This window comes from Canis aureus, chromosome 3 (assembly GCF_053574225.1).
Source record: "Canis aureus isolate CA01 chromosome 3, VMU_Caureus_v.1.0, whole genome shotgun sequence".
Classification (NCBI taxonomy): Eukaryota; Metazoa; Chordata; class Mammalia; order Carnivora; family Canidae; genus Canis; species Canis aureus.
The window spans coordinates 8,066,846-8,093,271 of NC_135613.1; the positions used below are offsets into that span (position 1 = coordinate 8,066,846).

At 47.9% G+C, this 26,426-nt stretch overlaps 1 protein-coding gene across 2 annotated transcripts in view; it reads left to right on the forward strand.

Annotated features, from left to right (window-relative positions):
* Positions 1–2,831: 2,831 nt before the first annotated feature.
* Positions 2,832–26,426, forward strand: part of CDH3 (cadherin 3) — a 48,240-nt gene continuing 24,645 nt past the window's right edge. Inside the window, exons 1-2 of one of the 2 annotated variants that reach the window (XM_077888179.1) lie at positions 2,832–2,988; positions 3,163–3,283. In XM_077888179.1, coding sequence (XP_077744305.1) covers positions 2,932–2,988; positions 3,163–3,283 — 178 coding nt within the window. In that variant the 5' untranslated portion in view covers positions 2,832–2,931. Of the gene's footprint in view, positions 2,989–3,162; positions 3,284–10,432; positions 10,452–26,426 lie in introns of those variants that run through there. The other variant, XM_077888181.1, reaches the window with a different exon arrangement.

Sequence of the window (26,426 nt, forward strand, 5' to 3'; positions counted from 1 at the left end):
TACCTTCTGTCGCATGTGGTTTTTTTTCTTCCTTCCTTCCTTTCTTCCTTCTTTCCTTCCTTCCTTCTTTTTCTTTCCCTCCTTCCTCTCTCTCTCTTTCTTTCTGTCTTTTTGCCCATTGCAGGGCTTGAACTCACAGCCCTGAGATAGAGTCCCAGGCTCCACCAACTGAGCCAGCCAGGCGCCCCTACCTTCCATCTCAGGAACTGGCACTTCCTATTTCACCCTTCTTCATCTACACAGTACATATGGTCTTTTTTTTTTTTTTAAAGATCATTCATTCATTCATTGGAGACAGAGAGAGAGGCAGAGACATAGGCAGAGGGAGAAGCAGGCTCCCTGCGGGGGGCCCGATGCGGGATTCCATCCCAGGAGCCCGGGATCACGCTCTGAGCCCAAGGCAGATGCGCGACTGAGCCACCCAGGTGCCCCCAGCAGGTATTATCTAACACACATTTACTTCTTTGGTTATTTTCCTCAACCCCCCACCCCCACCTCTCCAGGCTGCAGATTTGTAACAAACAGTTTGCTCAGTGTTGCATCTCCAGTGCTCGGCAGATAGCAGGCTACCGGCGAGGATTTGCTGAGTGAATGCAAGGCATGGCCCAGGGGCCAGGGGGAGGAGCGCGGCCCCAGCTGCCGCCGCAGCGCTGACTCTCCGCCTCTCCGCCCGCCCCGCCCGCCCCGCCCGCCAGGCTGAGCGCCCGGGACGCAGGCGGAAATGAGCGCGCGGAACGGCCCTCCAGCCGCTGTTTACTTGACGGGGGCCTGCGTCCCGGGGCTCGTCTGCGGTTAACGGTCCGCTTAATGGCTTCATCTGGTTCCGGGCGGGCGCAGCGGCATCTGCGGGCCGAGGAGAGGCGGAGCCGCTGGTGCCACCCGGGGCCTCCCCGCCGCGGTGCGCCCCGCGGGTATCCACCCTGCCCTCCCGCGGGGAAGGCGACCCCCGCGGCGCAGCTGCCAGGCTTCTCCCGCGCGGCGTCCGCGCCCGCCCCAGCCGCTGGGCCCACGCGCGGAGCCCGGGCTCTCCCGGATACTCGATGCCAATGGCTTGCTTTTACATCAGCTGCGAAATTCAAGGGTCACATTTCTTAGGGTGGGGAATGTGACGGTGCTAAGGACAGACACCACTCCCCGGGCGGGGGACAAATTAGACCCCAAAGCAATAGTACCAAGCAATGTTTGGGCACGTGCTCTGTGCTGGGTACTGAAGTTAGCGTTTTGAATGTATTAATTAATTCTTGTTTCTTTGTATTGATTCATTTCATCCTAACCTGGGTGGCTCAGTGGTTGAGCCTCTGCCTTCGGCTCAGGTCATGATCCCCGGGGTCCTGGGATTGAGTCCCCCATCAGGCCCCTGGCAGGGAGCCTGCTTCTCCCCCTGTCTCTGTCTCTACCTCTCTCTGTGTGTCTCTTATGAATAAATAAACTAAATCCTAATGTATCAAAACTTTAGAGGGCAGATGTCCCATTCATTTAATGTATGTAGAACTGAGCCTCAAAGAAGTTATTTCACTTGCCCTAGTACTAATCACGGTGCAACACAGGTTCAAACACTGGCATTAGGGCACCAGAGCCAAAGCTTGGTTGGAGAGAGGACTATCGTGGTCGCAGCACAACCCTCCTCCTAGCCATAGGGCCTAGTGGTTGGAAAGACAGCAGGCCACGGGTTAGTCCTGGAGGGCAAAGGAATCTATAGTTGCAATCTTCAAACCCCTGAATCTGAGCTGGGGAGGAGGAAGGAGAGGGAAGAGGAGGTGTTAGCCTGGGTTCTCAGGGCAGCTGGGGAAAGTGGAGAGACCTCAGGGAGCGCAACGTTGGGAAAGCTCAGCCAGGTGGGGAGACAGTGCAGCAGGGTGGAGGGATTGAGTCTCAGGAGGGTTTCTGTGTCCGGGCTCCACTTGTGTGTCCCGTAGAGGAAAGCACTTCAGGTCTAAAGTAGAGGGATGAACTCCAGCTCATCCACGTTTCTTTCAAGAGGGGGGGGGGGGCGGCAGGGTTAGGAGAGCTGCTTATGTGGGAGGCTCACTGGAAGGCCGCTTGCATGGCAAGTGCAGTTTTCACTTAGATTCTATTCAATATTTCAGACGAATGAAACAGCCGAGGTTTTTTAAATGTCTATTTTTTTAAGTTTTTGCCTTTTACATGAAATTGAGAAAGTGTCATATTTAGTGGGGAAGGGGGTCCCTGGAGATACTGGGGCTGATAACCGCCCCTCTATCTCGCCCCCTTTGGCGCCAGGGCAGCCTCAGAACTCCGGGGCCTCCTCTCCTAGCCTCCATTTATTGGGCTGGGCCACGGAGGCAACGAGGTTCCGCAAGTTGCAGCAAAGCCTGTAACGCGGGCTCTCTGCGCCTCACCGCCAGGTTTAAACCCCACTTAGTGTCTTCAGGGCGGGCTGGCGTGGGAGACGGAGAAAGAGGCAGGGGGCACCCCCCCCCCCGGAGCCGGTTGTGGGGCGGACACACCCGGCCTCCATCAAAGCTTTGGACAACAGAATGCCTCGGGGGAGTATGAATGGGGCGCCTCTTGTTTGCAGTCGGGTTCAGATGCGTCTCCATTTTTTTCCCCACTGCAGCCTCAAGGCACAAAAACACTTTTCTTTGCGTGCTGCGGAGGCTGAGAAGCGGGGTGGTGTTTTGTTTGGTTTTTTGTCTTGCGTTTCTCCCCTAGATCCCAGAATCTGTGAGACAGAGCCTGGGTTCCCGCTGGGAGAAGTCGAGCGCCGGCCGCACGGAAGCGTGTACGGGGGCGCGGCCCCACCTGCGAGGGGGCGGGCCCGGGCGGCGTCGGGCCAATCAGCGCCCACCTGCGCTCACCTGGCCCCCGCCCGCTGCCTCCCGCGGCCCGCGGCGCTCAGAGGTGTCCCCGAGGCTCCGCGAAGCACCGGCCGGCCGTCGCGGCAGCTTCTTCGTCCTTCATCCCGCAGCCATGGGGCTCCCGAAGGGGCTCCTCGCGTCCCTGCTGCGCCTCGCCCTGCTGCTCCAGGTACGCGGCGCCCGGCCCCGGCCGGCCCGGGCGTTCCGGCTGGGCGGGGTCCGCACGCGGCGGCGGCGTCGAGCCGAGCGGTGCGCGGGGCTGCTCGCGGCCGGGGCGGCATCTGGCTAGGGGCGCGCGGAGCGGGACACGCCTGCGAGCCACCCCCTCTGCCCCTTCCCTCAGGCGCAGGTTTGCTGGCTGCCCTGCGTGGCCTCCGGGCCGGGCGGCGCGGGCGGCGGGAAGGCTGACGTGACGCTGGAGGCGCGAGGCGCGGAGCTGGGGCCCGGCCAGGCTCGGAGGACAGGTAGGACCTTCTAGGACCTTCCCGGAGGTGCCTGGAGCACCGGCGGGCCGGGGGCTCACGTGGTCGCGCGAGGGGCGCCTCGGGCCGGGGCTCGGGTGCGGGGGATGGAGAGCGGCGCCCCCCGACCTCCGGCTGCGCCCGGCCCGGCCGGGGCGGCTCACCTAGACCTCCCCCGGGGTGCGGGGCGGTGCGCTCGGCCAGCCCGGACCTGGGCAGCTGGCCCCCGCCCGCCCCGCCCGGGAATGCGGCGGCCGCATTCCTCCCCCAGCCCCCGCGCAGGTGTGCGGGTGAGCCGTGCCCCGGGCAGCCCCCCGCGCCCCTCTCGGGCCCCCTTTGTGTCCCGCGCTTTGTGTCTCCGACAGACAGACCGGGTCTGTTTCTCTTCTTCGCGCTCCCCTCCCCCGCCCCCCTTCTTCCCCGGCAGCTGGAATGCACTCTTAACCCTGCCCTCCCCGGAGGGCCTGCGCCCCTCCGCCTGCCTGGAAACTGGGTCTGGCACACCTGGGCCGGGGCCGTCGCCCTCGGGGATACTCCTGCCCCCCGCCCCGCCCGCAGTCTTGGACTGGAATGTTGGGGGAGGGGGGCTCCCAAGCCCGAGGTCTTGAGCTGAGGCCAGGGTGGATGGGAGATCAAAGCGCATTTTTGATCACCCAATTTACTTGGCCCTACCCCACCCCCCACAAGTTCAAAAACTTGAGGACTGGGAGTCCCTTTGGTGCGGACAACCAGGGTGTTGTGAGACCCAGGCAGCTGCCGGCTGGTGGGAGCCTCTTTCCCTCCGGCCAAGACAGGACAGTGTGTGTGTGTGTGTGTGTGTGTGTGTGTGTGTGTGTGTGGTGTGGGGGGGTGGGATACTCCACCGATCAAACCAAGTTCTTAAACAGAGGTGTAACCCAGGATCCTTGGGTGGGGTTCAGGGGATCCCTAACCTATGAAAGTGTTTAAGAACTTGCATGTGCATCTTCCTGGGGAGGGGGATCTATAGTTTACCTGGCCTTCAAAACAGTTAAGAACCTTTGCCACTTAGCATTTTTCTAATGCCTTCATCAGCATACCTCTCACCCCAGGTACAAATTACCTGTTTGAATGGAGAAGTGCCAAGGCCTAGGGGACAGAATGGCTCTCCTTTGTTTCTCTAGAAGAGGACTGAGGTCTGGAGTCCGTAGGAGCCTTTTCCCCCCCCTTCTTTTTCCGAATAACCCTGCAGATTGACAAAACTATTAACACCCAGGCTAGGCCAGGCTCCTTCAACTCTTGGCTGTAGGGAGCCAAGCAGAGGCATTAAGAGGCCATGCCTCATAAACTTTAAATTCTTGCACATGGGTTTATTACTGACTGGCTAACAAACTGCAGCTCAGCCAACCTGTAAAAATGTTAACTTGGGCAGGGCCCCAAATCCAATTCCGGCTCCCTGAGGAAGCTTTATTGCTAACCAGACCTCTGCCAAATCTGTACTCCCTCCCCGTCATTGTCAAGTTCTCTGACTACAATCTCAAGGCTTTTGAGTGTTGACTGTGCCTTATCTTTCTTACTGAAGCAAGAAATACCAGATTAACTGTCACTTCACTAAACTCCAGGTTGTTGAGGGGAAGCCGTGATCAGGTTTTCGATTTCATGGTCCAGTTGGCGAGTGTTTCCTGGTGACGTCAGGCATTTTAAAACTTTTGAGAAAATTCTGCTTTCTTGGATGTCTGGTTTATGATTGTGAAAACGGTGGGTTCATGCCAGGAGCACACCTGGGTTATAAAACAAAGGGTTGGTTAACGTGCTTAGCTAACTCCGAGCCTCCCTGCAACATGACTGGTTCTTAGAGTAGTTTTCCTGTGAAATAATTAGGCTGCTGCCACCTTTTTTTTTAAGCAAGATTCTGGGGCGAGTTGGTCCCAATAAATTGAGACACTCCCAACAAAAAATATTGATATTTTTCTCCTTAACTCTAAGCTGCTGACATCTTTCTCTACCTCCCCAGTTTTCTGTTTTCAGTGCATAGGATGGATCCAGCCACGTTGAAAGGGTTATCCTGAGGGTACATACAAACTCTCAAGTTTGGCCAAGCAGACAAGTTTCTTTATTGCTAAGGAACAATTGCCCCTGTTGTTCGCCCCTGGGTTATGAATATCATAGGTGTCTATGAAGTTGAGCTCAAAGAAATGATCTGATATAATTAATACCTTGTTTGCATGTGCACTTTACTCTTCAAAGCACTTCCACAACTCTGAGCTTGCTTTGTCCTCCTGACACTCTCTTGAAGCTGGTAAGGTAACTATTAAACAGCTTGAGTTCTTAATCTTAGAGTTGGAACTTCAGAGAGCCTGTAACCCCAGCCCTGCTGGAGGTTTCAAAGGTGGAGACACAGAAGCAGCTTAATGGGTTCAATTTGCTAGCCTGAACATTTCAGGAGCGTCCTTGAGGGTCACAAATATGATTTTTGCCTTTAGGTTTAGTCCCAGGCAGGACCTGATACTTCACAGGATGCCCAATAGGTATTTGCATGAATCATGACCATCTCGTGAAGGTCTGCCTGCTTTGCAGATGAAACCTGAGTGGTGGGATCCCTGGGTGGCGCAGCAGTTTGGCGCCTGCCTTTGGCCCAGGGCACGATCCTGGGGACCTGGGATCGAATCCCACGTCGGGCTCCCGGTGCATGGAGCCTGCTTCTCCCTCTGCCTGTGTCTCTGCCTCTCTCTCTCTGTGTGTGTGACTATCATAAATAAATAAAAATTAAAAAAAAAAAAAAAAAAAAGAAACCTGAGTGGTTGTGGCTTCACCAAAGTCATTACTATGGTGACCAGCTGAGACTTGAATGAAATTTGTGACTCCTAAGTTCCGTGGCAATTTTTACTACCAGAAAGTGGGAGGTTGAGGGGCATCTGGGTGGCTCGGTTGGTTAAACATCTGCCTTCATTCCGCTCAGGTCATGATCCTGGAGTCCCTGGATCCAGCCCTATGTGGGCTCCCTGCTCATCCTTCTCATCAGGGAGCCTGCTTCTCCCTCTGCCCCTCCCCCTGCTTGTACTCTCTCTGCTTTCTCACTCTTTCTCAAATAAATAAAAATAAAATCTTAAAAAAAAAAAAAAAGTGGGAGGTGGAGGAAATGAAGTGGAGCGTTGGAGCACCAGATCCCACAGACACCAATAACAACCTCTGCCCTAAGAGCAATTAGTCATTTGTTCGTTCTTATCAGAAGGTTTTCCAGAAACATTCCTGTAGGGAAACTGGCTTAGATACAGTCTCTGTGTCCTAGTGATGAGGCTTGGGTCAAGTGAAGCTGGGCTTGCCTGGACCAAGAGCAAGAGGTTAATCTGGAGGGAGGCACTGCTGGAATGTTCCCCCCCTACCCCAACCCCACAGTCTGAGAGGGTGCCTTCAAGTGTGGTCTGGAAGCAAAGACAAAGGAGAGGTGGGAGGAAGGAATTTGCGTGGTATTAGTTAGTACAGTGATTAAAAGCAATTGACCTAACTTGGTCTATACATCCTAAAGGACAAACAGTTGAGAGAAGCACCTTAATTGCACTAAAAGAAATCCAGTACTTCATTATGGCTCCTCAGCAGGTTCAGCTCACCCTTAGTCAGTGTTTGAGTAAGATTAAAGGTAACCCACATTAGCTTTGGTAGGAAACTGCAAAGTTCAGTCATGAATCTGACTGAGCATGAATTAACTTCAAGATGATCTTGCTTATTTCAACTTGTGTAAAAATTACCTTTTGTATTAGAGCCTCCATTCTGGGCCATGCCCTCTATTTATATTTTATTCTTTCAAGATACATACATTTAACATCTGTATGTGTCAGGCAGTGTTCTAGAGAACTGCAGCTAAAGTAATGGACAAAAAGTTCCTGCCTTTGGGGAGCTTATAGTCTAATATTTTTTATGCTTATGATCACCTTGTGAAGCAGGTGGTAGTAACTCTTTTTTGCTGTAAAAGGAGGTAAGCAACTTGGCATAAGGTCAAGGCAATCAGCAGTGAGGCCAGGATTTTATTTTATTTATTTTTAAAATTTTTATTTTTTTTTTAAGTAATCTCTACACCTAACATGGGGCTCGAACCTATGACCTCAAGATCAAGAGCCCTATGCTCTACTCACTGAGCCTCCCGGTAACCCCAAGGTTTTAAATCTGGGGGGATTCCATAGTAAATCTGCCTCAGTAAGGAATATTTGGGAACTGGGGCTTTGAGCCTGGCTGGCTGCCTTCCTTGCTCAGCAGCTGGCTAAGGTTGGTTGCTGAAGCCTGTTGCACATCACTGTTGGCTTGTGCCTGGGGAGCAGGTCCCAAACCTCTAGTCTCTTTTCCCACCTCCTCACATGGCACTCTGTTCCTAGGTTACCCAGTGCAGGGTGCCCTCAACCTCCCTGCTGTGGGGTAAGGAAGGCATTGCTTACGATGAGCAGTGAATTTCTAGGGCTGCAAACTATAGCTCTGCACAGCATTTGAAAGATGATGAGGGGAATGAGGGAGAGGAGGGCCTCCCCTGCCCAGATCACTTGAGGCTTTGGTTCTGAGGCTGAACTGTCTCCATTCAGAGAACCACTGTATTGAAGAATAACAAATGTAGAGGAAAGTGCCCAAATGATAAGTGTACAGCTCAGTGAACATCACAGATGTAATACACTCACGTATCTGTACCTAGATCAAGAAACAGCATTACCAGGGCACCTACGTGGCTCAGCCAGTAAGCATCTGACTCTTGATCTCAGCTCAGGTCTTGCTCTCAGGATTATGAGTTCAAGCCCCATGTTGGGCTCCACGCTAAGTGTGAAGCCTACATGAAAAGGGAAATGGGTAGCAGGGTGGCTCAGTTGGTTGGGCATCTGCCTTTGGCTCAGGTCTTGATCCTAGGGTCCTTGGATCAAGCCCCACATCAGGCTCTCTGCTCAGCCCCTCACCCCATTTGTACATTGTCTCTCTCTCACTCTCTTGCGCTCTCAAATAAATAAATAAAATCTTAAAATAGCATTAGCAGCACCTCAGATGCCTCTTCCTTCCCATTCTCTACCCTCTCCAGCTGGAGAAGCACTATCTTGACTTCTAATACCATAGATTAATTTGCCTGTATTTGAATTTTATATAAAAGAATCATACAGGAGCACCTTGGTGGCTCAGTGGTTGAGTGGCTGCCTTGGCTCTGGTCATGATCTCAGGTTCCTGGCATCGAGTCCCACATCAGACTCCCCTGCAGGAAACCTGCTTCTCTCTCTGCCTGTGTCTTTTCCTCTCTCTCTCTGTGTGTCCCTCATGAAGAAATAAAATCTTAAAAAAAAAAAAAAAAAAAGAATCCTATGAAATATTCTCTTGAGTTGCTATACCATGTTAGATTCTTCTATAGTTCTGGAGATACTTGCAGGTGATTATTAGTGTCCTATCATATCCCATTTTGTGATGATTGGTGCTTCTACTGTTGATAGGTATTTGACGAGTTTCAGGTTTTTGGCTATTAAGACTAGTGCTGCTGTGAACGTGATTGTTCCAGTCTTTTGATGAAAAGTCTTGGTGTACACTATCTGTTAGGTACGTACCTGGGAGCAAAGCTGCTGGGTTAACAGGATTGCCTGAGGATCTCAGTACTGTGACTGTGTACTGAGATGACAGCTTTTCTCTGCCTTGAAGTCACCAAGTCTCTTGTGGGTTCTCCTATCCCCTTCCTCCAACAGTATCCTCGCTGGACCCATCAATTCTGGATTCTTGATTTTTCCCTTGGTCCTATCCTAAGAGGCAGCAAGTCTTTATTTGTTTTTGGTCACATCCTTTGCATTGGGGGAGAAATCCTTCCCTTTATTTGTCCTTAGCCGATGCTTGTTATTTTCCCCCAAAATAGAAAGGGAATCTGGAAGTGGACCTGAATTTCTTAGGTGAGGTTTTCTTCCCGGGTAAATTTAATCCTGGACAGTACAGTGTATGAGTGGGGAGCAGCAGCCTCGAATAGGCAAGGTGGTCAAGTCCAGCTCCTCCCTCATTATGGAGACAATGAGGTATCTGAGACCCAAGGACAAGTTGATTGGTCATTCAGCCAACAAATGTCTGAGTACCTACTGGGTGTTAGACATTCAGAGATGACAAAGACTCATTAATGTCCCTGAACCCCACGATTAGAGGAGGAAGCAATCAGCCACTAGGCAGTTTTAATTATGAATCTGACATTCGGGATCCCTGGGTGGCTCAGCAGTTTAGCACCTGCCTTCGGCCCAGGGCGTGATACTGGAGACCTGGGATCGAGTCCCACATCGGGATCCCAGCATGGAGCCTGCTTCTCCCTCTGCCTGTGTCTCTGTGTCTCTGTCTCTCTCTCTCTCTCTCTCTCTCTGTCTCCATGAATAAGTAAATAAAATCTTTAAAAACAACAAAAAGAATCTGAGATTCAACAAATATTTATTCAGTTACCTACTAAGTGCCAGATACTACTGTTCTAGGTGTATAGTTACATTAGTGAGCAAAACATGCCTAAAACACAGGCTTCATGGGCCATTTACCTGCTAGTGGAGGAAGACAGAAAAATAAGCCCTATATATAATAAGTGTATATATACTATGCAGTATATATGGTATAATATATATTATGTTTTATATGTACATACAATAGATAACATATGTTGTATATACATATGATCCAGCAGGAGGTGGGGGAGATAAATATGGAGGCACGTAGGAAGGGCTGCTGACATGTTCTCAGGAAGACTTGAAGGAAGTGATGTCCAAGTGGAAGGCTGTGGAAGATTATGCAAGGGAGTTGGGGCAGGAGAGTTCCTGGCAAGGGAACAGTATGGGGGCCAGGCCCTTCAACATATTTAGTCTGGCTGGACCGTGGAGTGTAAGGTGGGAAGAGGCAAGAAGAGGAGTAGGGAGGGTCCGGTCCAGCTGGAGTTTGTCCCACCCCATCAGAGAGGCGGGAAGGTGTTTGGGAGAGGCAGGTGTGGCTGAGATCCCAGTTATGCCTCCTGGAGACCAGCGTCTCTGAAGTCTCCTCTGGAACCAGGACCCTGGGCCCCAGCTCTAGCGTCCCTTCTTGCCTCCCCTTCCCGGCTTTCCCCAGACCCAAACCCTCATTCCATTTAGTTACCTGTCGTTGCCAGGCAGCGGGGCCTTCCAAACAAACAAACAAACAAACAAAAACAACAAAAAAAAGGCAACCTAAATACCACTTACTGAGAGCTTACTGAGTTCTAGAGACTACAGTATGTACTTTATGTAATAAGCCCTTTTAATCCTCCTCAAAGCCCAGGGGGGCCGGGGTGGGGGGGTTGGGGGGTGCTTGGTGGTGTGGAATTGGCTTCATTTAACCGGATAGGAAACCTAGGCTTGTAACTGTGTAACCTCTCCAAGATCACCCCGCTAGTAAATTGTGGAGTTAGGATTTGAACCCAGGTTGGTCTCCCTAAGGGGGAGATGCTCCGCACTCTCCTAAGCTGCGAGCCCTCTGGCCACAGCCAAGCTAGAAGAAGATCGGAAATAGTTAATTCCTGACCCAAGGGCTTGGAATTCCTGTTCCCTCCACAGGCCTCTCTGGTAATCACCAGGAGCTGGAGCTGGAGCTGGGGGGAGGGGGCACCGCTCTCCAGGACCCCTGGCCCCCTCTTGAGGGCGTGGGGGGTCTAGGGCTGGCTCAGATCCCAGGCCCGATAGCTCCACGGACAGCCCTCAGCGGGAGGCTGCCCCCGGCCCGCTATCTCTCGCCTCCCCGCCTCCCTCCCCTCGCCCTGGCGGGTCACCGGAAGGGCAGTGGTCGGCAAGTCCCTCGAGGCCTATGGGAGCCGTGATGGTGCTGAACTTCCGGGGTGCTGGGATGCTGTGGCTCTCAGGAAACCAGAAGCCTTACCCTGGAAAGAGAGCCAGACGCCTTCCTTTCCCCTCACCCCACCTTTGAACTCACGACTCTGACTCTTTGGCTGTCTGACGTCTGACGTCTGAGGAGAGGGCTCAGAGCCAGGGCCCCGAGCCAGGAGGTGGGCGAGCTTCTTCCCCCTCAGGAGAGCGTCCTAAGCCACACGGAACCCCCGGGAGGGCGAGGTCTGTCCTCCACAGGACCCCAGGGCCTCTCAAGGGCTGGGTGGGGAGAGCGGGCCAAGGAGGCACAATCCTTTTCCCTCACAATCTCAAGACCCCAGTTTTTGCTTGACACATAAGTAAGAGGAGTTCAGTGCTCCAGCTCCCTTGCCAGGAAACGTAAACCTTCGTCGGAGGCTACAAGTAGGTTGGTTGGCCCAGAGTTCTGATCTCAGGGTCTCACGTCCGCTTTAGGAGCCCTTGGCGCCCCTGGAGTTCACTGTGCAGGAGTGCGTACGTCCTTTCCTGAGAAGATGCCTCCTCCTGATTTGGAAAACCTAGCATATTCCTCACCGTCTCCCCAAGCCCCCCAGTTCCTCGGAGTCTCGTCAGGTTCAGCAGACAGCCCGAGCCTGGCAGCACGTATCTGTGCCCGGGAAATGGGGTCCTGGGCCCGGTTCCTCATCCCGAACCATGTGGCCTGAGACAGGCTACTCCGCTCCCAGCTCCTCGGCCTTGAGCCCTGACTGTCCTGTGTGTGAGAAGTGGCTCTGTGTCCCTGGAGCTAGGAGAGGGGGGATCGTTGGCTGGTCACAAACAGGGCAGGCCCGGGGCGCTCGGCTACTCTGCTGGGGTCTAGCTCCAGGCTGGCTGCCGCCTCGCCACGAGTCCCAGCTTGTCGTAGCCGCAGGCAGAGAGAGGAGCTGCTTGTGGGCTCCTCGTACACAAGCCAGAACAAGATGCCAGGCCCACACCCTGCCCTCTCCTCGTGGAGTCGGCCTCAGCCGGGGCTTCCCATCAGGACTGCGTGACCTGCTATCTTCTTGTCTTTTATGGTCTTTTTCCGCTTCCAGAATGCTCTTGCATTCCCCAGCTGGGACTCAACCACACTCCCAACTGGTTTACTGGTCTTTTCTCCTTGACTCAGTAGTTTGCAAACTTAGCTGAATATCAGAATTGCTTAGGGAGGTGTGCCTGACTGGCTCAGGTAGTGAAGGGTCCGTCTCTTGGTTTTGGCTCACGTCATGACCTCACGGTCCTTAGATTGAGCCCCATGTCAGGTTCCACACTCAGCAGGGAATCTGCTTTAAGATTCTCTCTCCCTCTGCCCCTCCCTTACCCCCCCCCCACATATGCACTCATGCTCAGCGCTCTCTCTCTCTTCTCCCCTCTAAAATAGCAGGCGCTAACCGATGAGCCACCCAGGGATCCCCTAAAATAAATAAATCTTTTTTAAAAATTGCTAGGGTGCTTTTGATTTTTATCACATCCCCCTCCATATGTACTATTTATATTTTTATAGAGTTGGGCTTGTTCGTTGGAATTTTACATTAATACATGAATATATGTTTACTGTTAAGAGCATGTTTTTCTTTTTTTTTTTTAATTTTATTTATTTAAAAAAGACACAGAGTGTGCGCGAGAGAGACAGAGACACAGGCAGAGGGAGAAGCAGGCTCCATGCAGAGAGCCTGACGTGGGACTTGATCCCAGATCTCCAAGATCACAGCCTGGGCTGAGGCGGCGCTAAACCGCTGAGACACCCAGGCTGCCCAAGAGCATGTTTTTCAATAAAATATGCAGCACTTGGTATGTGACAGGTACAGCTCTTAGCATTTTATGTGTCTTAGCATGTGTAATCACCATAACATCCCTTGGAGTAGGTAGTATTATTATCCCCATTTTACAGATGAGGAAACTGAGACCAGAGGGGTTAAGTAACTTGCCGAAGATCACACAACTGGTAAACAGCAGAGCTTGGATTCAAATCTTAGCAGCCTAAGCTTTAATCACTGAACTCTGCTGCCTCTCAATAGAAATAAATCAGAAATAAATAGAGGAAAGTTCTTCTCTTCCTCAGTTTTCCTGCCTAAGGATAAGCACATCCAGTGGTTTAATGTGAATCCTTGTGGACTTTTTTTTCTTTATGAGAAGCTTATGTGTGCATTCGGGGATTTTTATTTATTTATAAGATTTTATTTATTTATCCATGAGAGATAGAGGCAGAGGGAGAAGCAGGCTCCCCTCAGGAAGCCCAATGTGGGACTCAATCCCAGGACCCTGGGATCATGCCTTGAGCCAAAGGCAGCTGCTCAACTGACGGGCTACCCAGGCATCTCTATTCAGGAATTTTTAAAACAAGAATTGGGCTCTATCAAGCCTATAAACACTGTAACTTGATTTTTTAACTCTCTTGAATCACGGGCATCTTCCTGCATATTGTTAAATAGACATCTATCTTGTCTTTAACGGCTCCATAGTCTTCTCTGTGGAGGATATACCAGGATTTATGTAGCTAACCCCTTGTTTTATCTTTTACAGATGTGGAAGTGGGGAGGAGTTTAACATAAAAATTGTAAAGTGTTTGGATTTTCAAGAAACCTAACTATCAGAAATCACCTTATTAGGAAAGACTGTTGTAGAAGGATGATCACATGAATTGTTCATTTTAACCGAATTCAGATAAATTAAGCTTTTATGTTTGAATAATACCTTTAAGATGACAGGCTTTGCAATAAGCTTAATAAGAGTACTATGCCATTTAAAGCCATTAGTAAAAAAAATAATAATAAATAAAATAAAAGCCATTAGTTTTGGGGCACCTGGGTGGCTCAGTCGACTAAGTGCCAGACTTGGTTTCAGCTCATGATCTCAGAGTTGTGAATACCGGCCCCTTGTGGACTGGACTCCCCGCTCAGTGGGGTATCTGCTTCCCTTCCCCTACGTGCAATGCTCTCTCTCTGTCTCTTTCAAATAAATAAATCTTAAAAAGAATAATAAAAACCATTAGTTTTCACACTAACCATTGTTTGAGGACTTAATTATTTGAATGTTTCAGAAGCATTTGAAGTCATCAAAATTTTTAAAATGTAAACTGCTTAACAGAAGCTGTCAAGTTTCTTAGCACTTGCATTATTTTCCTTGGATGTTGAGAATTTAAAAGAATTTGCTTCTGTCAAAGCAAAAAATGAAATTTTTCTCATTTTTCTTTAGATTTCAGATTGTTAGCAAAATTTTATTTACTTATTTATTTATTTATTTATTCATTCATTCATTCATGAAACAGAGAGAGAGAGACAGAGACACAGGCAGAGGGAGAAGCAGGCTCCATACAGGGAGCCTGACGTGGGACTCGATCCCAGGACCCCAGGATCACACCCTGGGCTGAAGGCGGCGCTAAACCGCTGAGCCACCAGGGCTGCCCTGATTTCTGTTCTTAAAGAAAATACTTACTCATGATCTTATTTTCTCCCAAGAGGTGCTATGAGCTTTTTCTTAAACCTAAATATTGCTGTAATAAATTATGTTGTATAGGGCAGTGGCATGATGTAAAAGATGCATTCTTGAAAATCTCAAATAATTCATAACTTCCATGATTGAAGACTTAGGTTCTCTTGTGATGTATGTGAAGAGTATGTGTGTGGGGCAGGGAATCTAGAGGGGTACTTGCAATTCACTAGTGTCTCTGATTGTGAAATTATGTGACTTTATACTATTTGGGAGATTTGCATTTCTTCAGACTTTGCATACAAAGTGTGGCTCGAATATTTACGGTACCGTTTCAAATTTCTACAATTGAAATCATAAAGTACAGCTATGTTGTAACGTGCAGAGTTCCTGAGCCGGAGTTCCATAGTGCCTGGGTTAAATCAATTTGTCCATTTAACTAGCTATGAAAACTTGGGTAAGGTGCTTCACCTGTATGCCTCAGTTTCCTTATCTGTAAAATAGGGATAATTATGGGGGTCACACAAGGCTCTAGTATGGATTAAATGAATTAGTACACGAAAAAGCATTTAGTAAATAAATAAGTGTTTAGGTGTTAGCAGTGGTAATAATTAGCCTTATTGTCACAACTGGAATAGTTTACATATTTCTTTAGAATGCATTCCTGGAAGCAAAATTGCTGGGTCAAAGAACTTTCCTAGTTCACTCAATGTTATTGAACACCTACTTTGTATCAGCCACTGAGCTAAGTGTTGAGATATGGTGATAAGCAAATTCTAACATAGTCTTTGCCTGTGGGCATTTTTGAAAGTTGTAAGGGAGATAGGCAATTAGATAATAGCAAGTAAACATATAATTACGCTTGTAATGAATTATATGGCAGGAAGTTACATAGAGCTTCCCTGAGAAACTTGCTTTGTGATCTGAAAGATGTTAGGAGTTAACTGGGTAAGCTGGAGTACGAATGTAGGGAGACCCTGTTCTAGATGGGGTGGGAGGGCAGCACATGCAAAGGTCCTGTGGTGAAGGGGTTATACTGCATTTAAGAGTAGCACTTATATGACTAGACAGTGGAGACAGGGAATTGAGCACATTTAAGATTTTGTTTTTTGTTTTTTAATAAGATTTTGTTTTTTATCCTAAGAACAGTGGCACACCATTGATGAGTTTCAAATAAGAAATTGATCTCATTTCACTTTCTCAAATGTATCATCTGTTGCATTTTAAAAGATCCTTTTTTAAATGGAGATTTTTACACTCATTTAAACTAAATATGTTGTATTTACTAGAGCAATGTCGGTAGAGATGAAGAGGCATGAATCTTGGTGATTGACTGGGAAGGGGTTTCTGAAAGAGAAATGGTCATGGAAGATGATGCTACCTCACCATTGCCAGGCACTGTGCAAAGTATTAACTCATATAACTGTGGTAGATATTATTAATATCATTCCATTTTATAGGTGAGGAAACAAACTTGCCCAAAGTTGGAGGTGGAGCCAAAATTTGAGCCCAGGTACTCTAGACTCAGACTCTGAGACCCAGATTTTGGGTTTGAGTAAGTAGCTGAGTACATGATATATCTTTCTCTGGGAGACCATGGGAAAGGACCATATTTGAGCAAAGAGTAAAAGATCATGGATTTGGGACAGCCCCGGTCGTGCAGCGGTTTAGCGCCACCTGCAGCCCGGGGTTTGATCCTGGGGACCGTGGATCGAGTCCCACGTCGGGCTCCCTGCATGGAGCCTGCTTCTCCCTCTGCCTCTCTCTCTCTCTCTCTCTCTCTCTCTCTGTGTGTGTGTGTGTGTGTGTCTATGAATGAATAAATAAAATCTTAAAAAAAAATCATGGATTTGCTTTTTTACATATTGATTTCAAGATGCCCTTAAAACATCCAGGGAGAAATACTGAATAAACAGATATATGTGCTGTTGAGAGGAAGGATCTGGACATTTGAAATCTTTTTTTTTTTTTTTTTTAATTTTATTTATTTATTTATGATAGAGAGAGAGAGAGAGGCAGAGACATAGGCAGAGGGAGAAGCAGGCTCCATGCACCGGGAGCCCGACGTGGGATTCGATCCCGGGTCTCCAGGATCGCGCCCTGGGCCAAAGGCAGGCGCCAAACCCCTGTGCCACCCAGGGATCCCCTGGACATTTGAAATCTTGATAATGTCTTTTGAAGTACCTTCAAAAGCCTTTCCAATTTACCTATTTCGAGAAATAAATGAGACAATTAGAAACTTTTCAAAACCAGTAAACTGCCTCCCTGAGATTACCTCCAGAAACTGATTCAGAAGAAGTGATGGGTGGGCTAGAGGTAGGGAATTTTTTTTTTTTTTGAGTCCTCCAGGTGAATCATTCAGCTTTGTTTGGGAACCAGTGCTTTTACCTACCAGACCATTCACTGCTATTCCAGATAACTCAGGGTGGTCACTAGGATCTCTGTTCTGGTACGGGACTGGAGGGTGGGAATCAGTAAGCCAGGCAGCACACCCCATGATAAACCTTGAGTCAGCCCTATTCCAAACTCCCAGGGTGCTGTGCAGTACAGCTGAGCGTGGGTTTTTCTCTGAGGTCAGTGAGGAAGAGCCCTGCTCCCATGGGTAAGGAGGAACCTGAATAATGCAGCTCTTTGCCAAAAGTTTTCAACAGAGAGACAACAAGAAATTCCCAAGAAAGAATTGCTTTCTCCTCAACAACATGGGGTTATCATACAACTTTTCTAGTAAGGGGAGGAGGGGACCTCAACATCTCATTCTGATAGCAAGTCAAATCATGTTTAACTGCAGAAAAACTGGAAAATAAGCAAAATGGAAGCCCACCATCTATAAAGTAAGCTTGTCGTTTCATTTCTTTATTTTTTTAAAGATTTTATTTATTGTAGCACCTGGGTGGCTCAGTCGGTTAAGCATCTGCCTTTGTCTCAGGTCATGATCCTGAAGTCCCAGGATAGTCCCACATCTGGCTCCCTGCTCCGTGGGGAGTCTGCTTCTTTCTCTGCCTCTCCCCTCCCCCACTAACTCTCTCCTCTCTCAAATACATAATTTAAAAAAAAAAAGATTTTGTTTATGGGGCACCTGGGTGGCTCAGTGGTTGAGTGTCTGTCTTTGGCTCAGGTCGTGATCCTGAGATCCTGGGATCGAGTCCCACTCTAGGCTCCCCGCAGAAAGCCTGCTTCTCCCTCTGCCTGTGTCTCTGCCTCTCTCTGTGTCTCTCCTGATTAAATAAAGATTTTATTTATTTATCTGTGAAAGAGAGCAGGAGCAGGAAGGAGGGGCAGGGGGAGAGGGAGCAGCAGACTCCTCCCTAAGCAGGGAGCCCATGGGGAACTCAATCCCAGGATCCTGGGATCATGACTGGAACTGAAGTCAGCTGCTTAACTGACTGAGCCACCCAGGCACCCACCTTTATTGTTTCAAATGAACATTTTCAACGGATCTTTCAGGACCATTTCTCTAACCAAGTGTGCCTTGACCTCTGATCTGAGGGAGAAGGCCAGAGTTCCAAGGCTTCACTGCCCCACAGCTCACCCTCCAGTCCTGCTCTTCTGACAATCCAGCTTCATCTTCTACTTTGGGGGGCAGGAGAAGACTTCCATGCCTAAGGCCTCTAAAGCTTCCGTGGACCCCCTCTGTTGGAAGATCCAGGTCCAGGGTGAGTGGTGCTTTGAGGGGGACCATCTGTCAGGTGTAGCGACATTCTGCCAGGGTCATGCGGTCATCCAGGAGCTGGTTGTCTGTGTAAAGCCACTGCTGCACCAATGGCCTCTTTAGAATGCCTTCCACCAAGCGCCTCACCTCCAGCCCGGTGCCTAACCCCTCGGCGCACCCGAAAATGGTGATCGTGTGGTGATGAATCACCATGAACACCTCCGTGGCAGTGAGTCGGCTAGCTCTGCTCTCAGCTTTTGGAAAAAAGAGTCTGGGTCCTCTGAGGACAGCTATGGAGCTGCCTCAAGCACTTTATCTTCTGGCAAGGCACTGGGTGCCTTCCAGGTCAGTGAAGCCCTTGGCTTCTCAGCATGCCTTGCGGACTCTACCCGGCCCCAGCATCCTTCGCCCCCATTCCCTCACCCTGTTGAGTGCCTTAGACTAGTCTTGCTGCCCCTCCACCATCTCGGGTTTCTTTTGCTTCTGGGATCATTGGTTCTAGGGAGAGCTAGGCTACCTATCCTGGTGTCAAGGCTCAGCCCCAGTCTCTTTCTGTCTTTTCTCTCCACATCCCCCCCTCTTTTACAAGTATAAAAATATTAATATTTTATGTTTTAATTGTCTATATATGACTATTTTGTGGGATACCTGACTGGCTCAGTCAGAAGAGGATGCAACTCTTGATCTTGGGGTTGTGAGCTCAGCCCCTTGCTGGCTGTAGAGATTACTAAAAATAAATAAACTCTTATAAATAAGTGGCTGTTTTGTGACCTGGGTTTTTTTTTTATTCCCCTTCAGCAGAACACTTTTTTTTGTTTTGTTTTGTTTTTTAATTCATTTAAGTAATCTTTACACACAAGGGTTGGGCTCATACTCATGACCCTGAGATCAAGAGTTGCATGCTCTTCCAACTGAGCTAGCCAGGCACTCCTATAGGTTTCTTTTATGACATTTAATGCAGTAGATGAGACATTTGAGTGACAGTAGCACACATCATTATTCTGTTGAAAGTTAAGTTATTGTGACCTTTTTTTTTTACCTTTTTTTTTAACAATTTCAGCAGCAGTTATGAATATCCTTCTAGTTATTTGTATTTTAGTGAACTTTTTTCCTATATGTAGTTTTACTCAGGAAAATGCCAGAATCTTCTTTTAAGGTAGTCCTGCATACTTAGCCAATGCATCTTGTTATCCCAGCCCCTTAACAGAAGGTGGTGATAGCTATGAGCACCCATTTGTTTGCTTTATGAGCTAGATGTATCCTAAGCCAAGCCAGGTTGGAGACTTGACGATCTCTAATACTTTATAAGTGATCATACTCTTCCTTTCTATTTTAAATGCCCAAAGATCAGCTGGGAAACTGGCCAAGGTTGGTCACTTGAAGGACATTTTATTCCCAGAGAGATAGGTGGTTTTATTTCGTCAGAACATCCAGTAAAGTTGGACAATGAGACAATATAGCATCTTTATGTCGTGGCTGAGAAGACAAGCTTCTGACCTTCAAGAGTGTTCCCTTGGCAGTTTGGAGGTGTATAGGCAATTCCAACCCTAAGAGCAGGACTGGAATGAATTCTCAGCTCAGTATCGATCAGGTCTTATACGTCTACTTAAAAAGCATTCTTTTTTTCAATAGCTCTTGTACCCCAGGGACTTGACTCTTCCCACCCAACTTTTATAGCAGTGCCAGTTCGCAATCTGAGGCCAGGCTTGGCAGGATGATCTTTAGAAAGGAGCTTTGAGCACAGGCCAGGGACTCCTGGTTCCATAGGATGTCTTTCTATCTAGTGCAGATACACAGAGCTCTGATTGTTATTTCTCCAGGGGGGAGTCTCAAGTTACTAACTGCCTTCCCCAGCAATATTCTAGGAATCATGTGCTAGGCTCAGTGCTGAAAGCTATCAATTCATATTGATACAAATACCTAACTCTCCATCAGGTTCATTGGCTTTATGATTCAGAATCTCGAGTCTAAAGTAGTTAAGTGATTTTAAGGTCCCAGGTAGATGCAAAAGAACTATGTTCAGGTGTTTTCCAGTCTTAAGAGCTGAACTATTAACCCATGTGTTCATCAGTGCTCATCAACATACCCCAGAAAAAGGTTGATTCAAGCCCATTCATGCCCTCATGATTTGGCCAAGATGTGTGGCTTTGTGGAGCTAGGCTACAGTCAGGAATGGGAATCGGCTTACTTCACTAGCTGTTAGAAGGTGGGGTAGAAGGGGATAAATGATGGTGAGACCTGGTTTCAGTCAATTTCATTTTGAAACCAGTAGTACAAGCCAGTGGTGCCAGGAAGTATCAGGGAGGAAGTTGTAATGATCTGCCCCAGGGCTTACCATTTGCCAGCCTCTCTGTGACTCATGGCTTGCAGGAAGAACTCATGTTCCTACTGGTGCCTCAGCAAGTTTCCCTGGGCAATTTAGCTTGTCTGTGAGGTTGTCATCCTCTGCCTCCCCCAGTAAACTATGGGGCACCCTTACAAAACCGTCATCTCCAAATGCAGACTGAGCCAGGTCCCTAGTAGGCTCTTTGGTCCTATGTAGGTCTTTCTTGCTTCAGGTCTTCATCCCTCAGGTAAAACATTTGGCTGCGGCTAATCCCTTACCCACTTTAAGAAATGGTTTCTCTTTGGTGTAGGGAGAGACCCAGAGTTAGAATCAGAAACCTGGGCAGCCCGGGTGGCTCAGCGGTTTAGCACCGCCTTCAGCCCAGGACGTAATCCTGGAGACCTGGGATGGAATCCCACGTCGGGTTCCCTGCATGGAGCCTGCTTCTCCCTCTGCTTGTGTTTCTGCCTCTCTCTCTCTTTCTCTCTTTCTCTTTCTCCCTCTTTCTCTCTCTCATGAATAAGTAAATAAAATCTTTTAAAAAAATCAGAAACCTTAAATTCTTTGTAAATAGATGAGAGGAGCCTTTTACTGAAGGCTTGCTGTGAGCTAGACATAGTACTCAGTGCACACAAGCGTTGTCTTATTTAATCCTCCAAATAATCTTATAAGTAGTATTATTTCCGTTTTCAGATGCGGAAACAGCTTCCATATGCTCACACATGGATTTGAGCCCAGGTCTTGTGGGCTTTAAATCCTATGCTCTTCATCATTTATGGGACTTTAGGATTGAAATCTGGTCCTACTGCTTCCTACTTGTGGGGCCTCACCTACTTTACTTACCTCTCTGAAGCTGCTTCCTGAGGCACTTCAATTCCAGGCAGCCTCTTGTTTTCTGAATTGTCAGAATGGGGGCAGTAATATTCACCTTACAGGTTATTTTCTAAGGATTTGGATAGCAAAACACTTAGCTGGGTGTCTCAGGCAGAGTGGGTTGAAGCTTGTTCCTGCCTGCCTGACTCCTGCCCCTTGGTTGTGCTCTGTATCCAACTGAATGCCGGTTGGAGCTGATGGGGCCAGGCCCTCTGATGCAATGGGAGTATGCAACCTGAGTGTGAGGCACGTACACTTGGGGTACATGACTATTGACTTCTCCTTGATTGTTGGCACTGTCCTAACAATAGATGAGTAGCCCAACTACAAATATTTGGAGCCATATGATAATGGGAATGGACCAGCAACAGGACACTTAAGTGTACTGTACATTTGCAAGGTGGGGCAGATTTTGTAGAAAACAGAGGGTTTCTGGGTTCCTGACATCTTTTAGAGTTTGGAGGATTAAGGCTTCTGGTGGGGGTGGGGGGAATGTCAATCCATTAGCATCTAGCTGGATAACCTGATAGAAGAGGATGGGAGAGCTCATAGTCTCTTGTTAAGGGAAACAGCTAACAGGCTTACCTGGCCACCCCTCTGCTAGCTGAAGATCTTCCCTTAGGAAGAAGGCTGTTTTGAGAATGGGAAACAAGACTGATGATTTCTTTTTTTTTTTTTTTTAAGATTTATTTATTTTAGAGAGCACAAGTGGGAAAGGTGGAGGGAGAAGGAATAAGACTCTCAAGCAGATTCCCTGCTGGGTGTGGAGCCCCAAGAGAGGCTTGATCTCACAACCCTGAGATCACTGCCTGAGCTGAAACCAAGAATCAGACAGTTAACTGACTGCGCCACCCAGGAGCCCCAGGACTGTTCATTTTTTTAATCAGTATTTGAAAAGCTAATGTATTCATGCAGGTCAGAATTTAGAAGGGTATTGGGATGCCTGGGTGGCTCAGCAGTTGAGCATCTGCCTTCAGCATAATCTTAAAAAAAAAAAAAAATTTAGAAGGGTATTCAGTAAAAAGAAAAATCTCATCCCTTCTCCCTACCTGTTGGTTTTTCTGCCTGTAAGCCCATTTTTGGGGGGTCACCTTCCAGAGGTATTTTTCAAATACAGTTAAAAATGCAAATGTATTTTTGCCTGGGTGGCTCAGTGGTTGAGCATTTGCCTTCAGCTCAGGCGTGATCCCAGGGTCCTGGGATCAAGTCCCACATCGGGCTCCCCACAGGGAACTTGCTTCTCCCTCTGCCTCTCTGTGTCTCTCATGAATAAATAAATAAATAAAATCTTAAAAAAAAAAACCTAAATTGTTGTTTCCATCTAATGTTGAGGGATCTTTGTATGCATCCTTAACATACCTTTAAGGAATGCTGAATCACCTAAGGAGTTTTAGGTATTCCCTTTAAGCTTTTCTTAACTCTTAAGGAACAAGTGTGTTTGGTCCTTCTACTCTTCAATAACTCTTTTTTTTTTTTTTTTTTTTTTTTTTATGATAGTCACAGAGAGAGAGAGGCAGAGACTCAGGCAGAGGGAGAAGCAGGCTCCATGCACCGGGAGCCCGATGTGGGATTCGATCCCGGGTCTCCAGGATCGCGCCCTGGGCCAAAGGCAGGCGCCAAACCGCTGTGCCACCCAGGGATCCCTCTTCAATAACTCTTAATAGCATGTATCTCTCCTTTCAAACCAAGAGAAAGCAGGCCTCAGGCACAAAGTTCAACAAACAATAGATGGTGGGGCCCAGAGAATTCAAGTTCCTTATACCAGATCCCCTGAGCAAGTTAATGTCATTGCCTACAGCTGTCTCTGTGTCCACTAACTGCATCCAAGGCAGACCCTGACATAATGCATTCTCTTAGTCCTTTACTTATATTCTCATTTATCAACCCTGTAAGAGTGATACTGTTATTTTCTCCACTCTAGTGCTTTCCCCCAAACATCACACTGCCTCACCGGGCATCTAAAAATCAGACTCCATTATTTTAACTGATGGAGAAGGAGAACAGGTAGTGGGAGGTGGGGAAGAGATAAGGAAAGAAACTCTCAGGTGTATCTAAAAGACACTCAAGAAGGATAATGGTTAAGAAAATGACTCAGGCCATTCTAGCTCCTATGTAACTTCAGTGAATTCATTTAACCCCGGGTCACATACTAGAAAATGGACTTTAACTCTACTCCATAGGGTGCTTGATGAAGATTAAGTAAGAAGGCATTTAAGTGTCGGCTGTTAGTATTAATTCAGGAGGGGAAGAATTCCTGATTCCTGAGAATGGAGCAGGCTGTATTAGTTTGCCGGGCTGCTATAACAAAGTTACCCAGACTTAGGAGCTTAAACAACGAAAAGTAATGTGTGGGTAAGGTTGGTTTTGTGTGAGGCCTCTCGCCTTGGCTCATGGCTGGCTGTCCTCTCTTCCCTCTGTAACTGTGTCCAGACTCCCTCCTCTTATACGACCACTAGTCATGTTGGCTTGAGCCCTACCCTAATGACATCATTTTAGCTTTGGCACATCTCTAAAGGCTCTGTCTCCATGTACAGTCCTGAGGGTTAGAACTTCAACATATGAGTTTGATGGGGAGAATGAGGCAATTCATGTGAAGAGAAGAATCTGACAGAAAATTCAAAAAAATAAGTTGTTGGTATCACCAGTCATTGGAAAGGTTCATTTCCTTTCAGTCTTTTGAAATGTGCATAGTTGCATATCTTATATAGGCCTTTCTACATTCCGCTGACTTTCACTTCATGGCATAAGAACTTACCTAGATAACTTAAAAACTCTACTATAAATATCATTTTGCATAGTTGGATAAATAATCCATGGAGTAAGCATTCCATAGATTATTTAACTGTTGCCCTATATTACGGTGATGTAACCGTTGTCATATATCATTCCTGGTCCTTTTAGTTCTAGGCCAAAGCAAGATGCCTGAGAAGATGAGACTCTAGGGCACCTGGGTGGCTCAGTCGGTTAAGCATCTGCCTTTGGCTCAGGTCATGATGGGATCAAGCCCCACATCGGGTTCCTTGCTTGGTGGGGAACCTGCTTCTCTCTCTCCCTCTGCCTGCTGCCCCTGCCTGTGCACACGCGCACGCGCGCTCTCTCAAATTAAATAAATAAATTAGATAGATAGATAGATAGATAGATAGATAGATAGATAGATAAAATCCTAAAAGAAGAGGATACCCTAAAGCTCTCTGCAGGAGGCAAAGGGCAGGGTCACCCTGGGAGTCTTGCTTCCTCTAGGACCCTCTGGAGCTGACTCAGACCTAGATTCCTCTCTTCCCTCCTACTGGCCAAGCATGTCACAGCCCTCCACTCTTTAGTAGGGACCTTGGCAAGGGAGCACCTGGTTTCTAAGTATCTTCTCTTTATCACAGGCACATTTCCAGGCTTCTGCCACCAGAGTCTGCCTCTCTGTGAACTCTTGGGTTCTAGGGAGCTGGCAACGGGCTCTGTGGAGCTGAGGGCAGCTCTGCTGTACGCCTTTCAGCCTCCCTTCCTTGCCACTTCCATTCACTGAGCCCTCTTCCCAAAGATGACCAGCATCTTAACTTCATTCACCTTGGTTAGCAGTGCCTGTTCTTGAACCTCACGTCGATGTGCTCACACCTGTGTCCTCTTAGATCTGGCTTCTGTCATTCAGCAGTAGGTTTGTAAGATTCATCCGTGTCATCTGTCCTTGTGGTTGATTCATTTCATTATGTGAATAACCGTGGTGTTTCTGTCCTTTCTGCCCTGATGGACCTTTGGGCAGTTTCCAGCTTTTCACCATTAGGAAAGGTGCTGCTGTGAACATTATAACACATGCCTTCGGGGGAGTGTGTATGTGCTTGTTGGGTCTCTACTGCAAAGTGGAATTGCTGGGTCCTGGGGAATGTGTATATTTAGCCTTGGTAAATACTACCCAACAGTTTTCCAAAATGACTATTCCGTTTTGCACTCCCACATCAGACTTCTGCTGTTTTTTCTTAGTGAAGTAAAATATATGCATAACATAAAGTTGACCATTTTAACCATTTTAAAGTAAATAATTCAGTGGTGTTTTTTAGATTTAATTTTATTTATTCATTAGAGACACACAGAGAGAGGTAGAAACACAGGCAGAGGGAGAAGCAGGCTCCTCACAGGAAGCCTGATGTGGACTTGACCCCGGGGCCTGGGGATCACGCCCTGAACCGAAGGCAGATGCTCAAACTCTGAGCCACCCAGGCATCCCTTTAATTCAGTGGTGTTAAAGCACATTCACGGTGTGATACAACCAGCATCATAATCCATCTCCAGAACTTTTTCATCATCCCAAACAGAAGCTTTGTACCCATTGGACAGTAGCACCCCACTTACCCCTGTCTAGAGCCCCTGGTAACCTCAAATCTACTTCCTTTCTCTATTAACTATTCTAGGTACCTCGTATACACGAAATCCTACAGTATTTGTCCTTTTGTGACTGGCTGATTTCACTTACCATGATGTTTGCAAGGTTCATCCATATTGTAGTATGTGCCATAATTGCGTGACTTTTGAAAGCTGAGGAGTATTCTGTTGCAAGGATATACCGCATTGTGTTTATGGACACTTGGGTTGTTTGCACCTTTCAGCTACTGTGAAAAATGACACTATGGAAATTAGTGTGCAAGTATCTGTGTGTGCTCCTCCTTCCAGTTCTTTGGGATGTATACCTAGAAATAGAACTGCTGGATCATACAGTAGTGCTCTTTACCTTTTGAGGAGCCACCAAACTTTTTCACACAGCAGCTGTACCATTTCATATTCCCTATGCCAGAGTGGTTCAATTTCTGGCCAGCACTTATCTCTCCCCCTGATTTTTAAGAAATAGATTTCTGGGCAGCCCGGGTGGCTCAGCGGTTTAGCACCATCTTCAGCCCCTGGCGTGATCCTAGAGACCCGGGATCGAGTCCCACGTCGGGCTTCCCCCATGGAGCCTGTTTCTCCCTCTGCCTGTGTCTCTGCCTCTCTCTGTGTGTCTCTCATGAATAAATAAATAAATAAAATCTTTTTTAAAAAATAGTTTTCCTAGTAGGTATGAAGTGGTATCACATTGTGACTTTGATTTGCATTTCCCTGATGACTAATGAT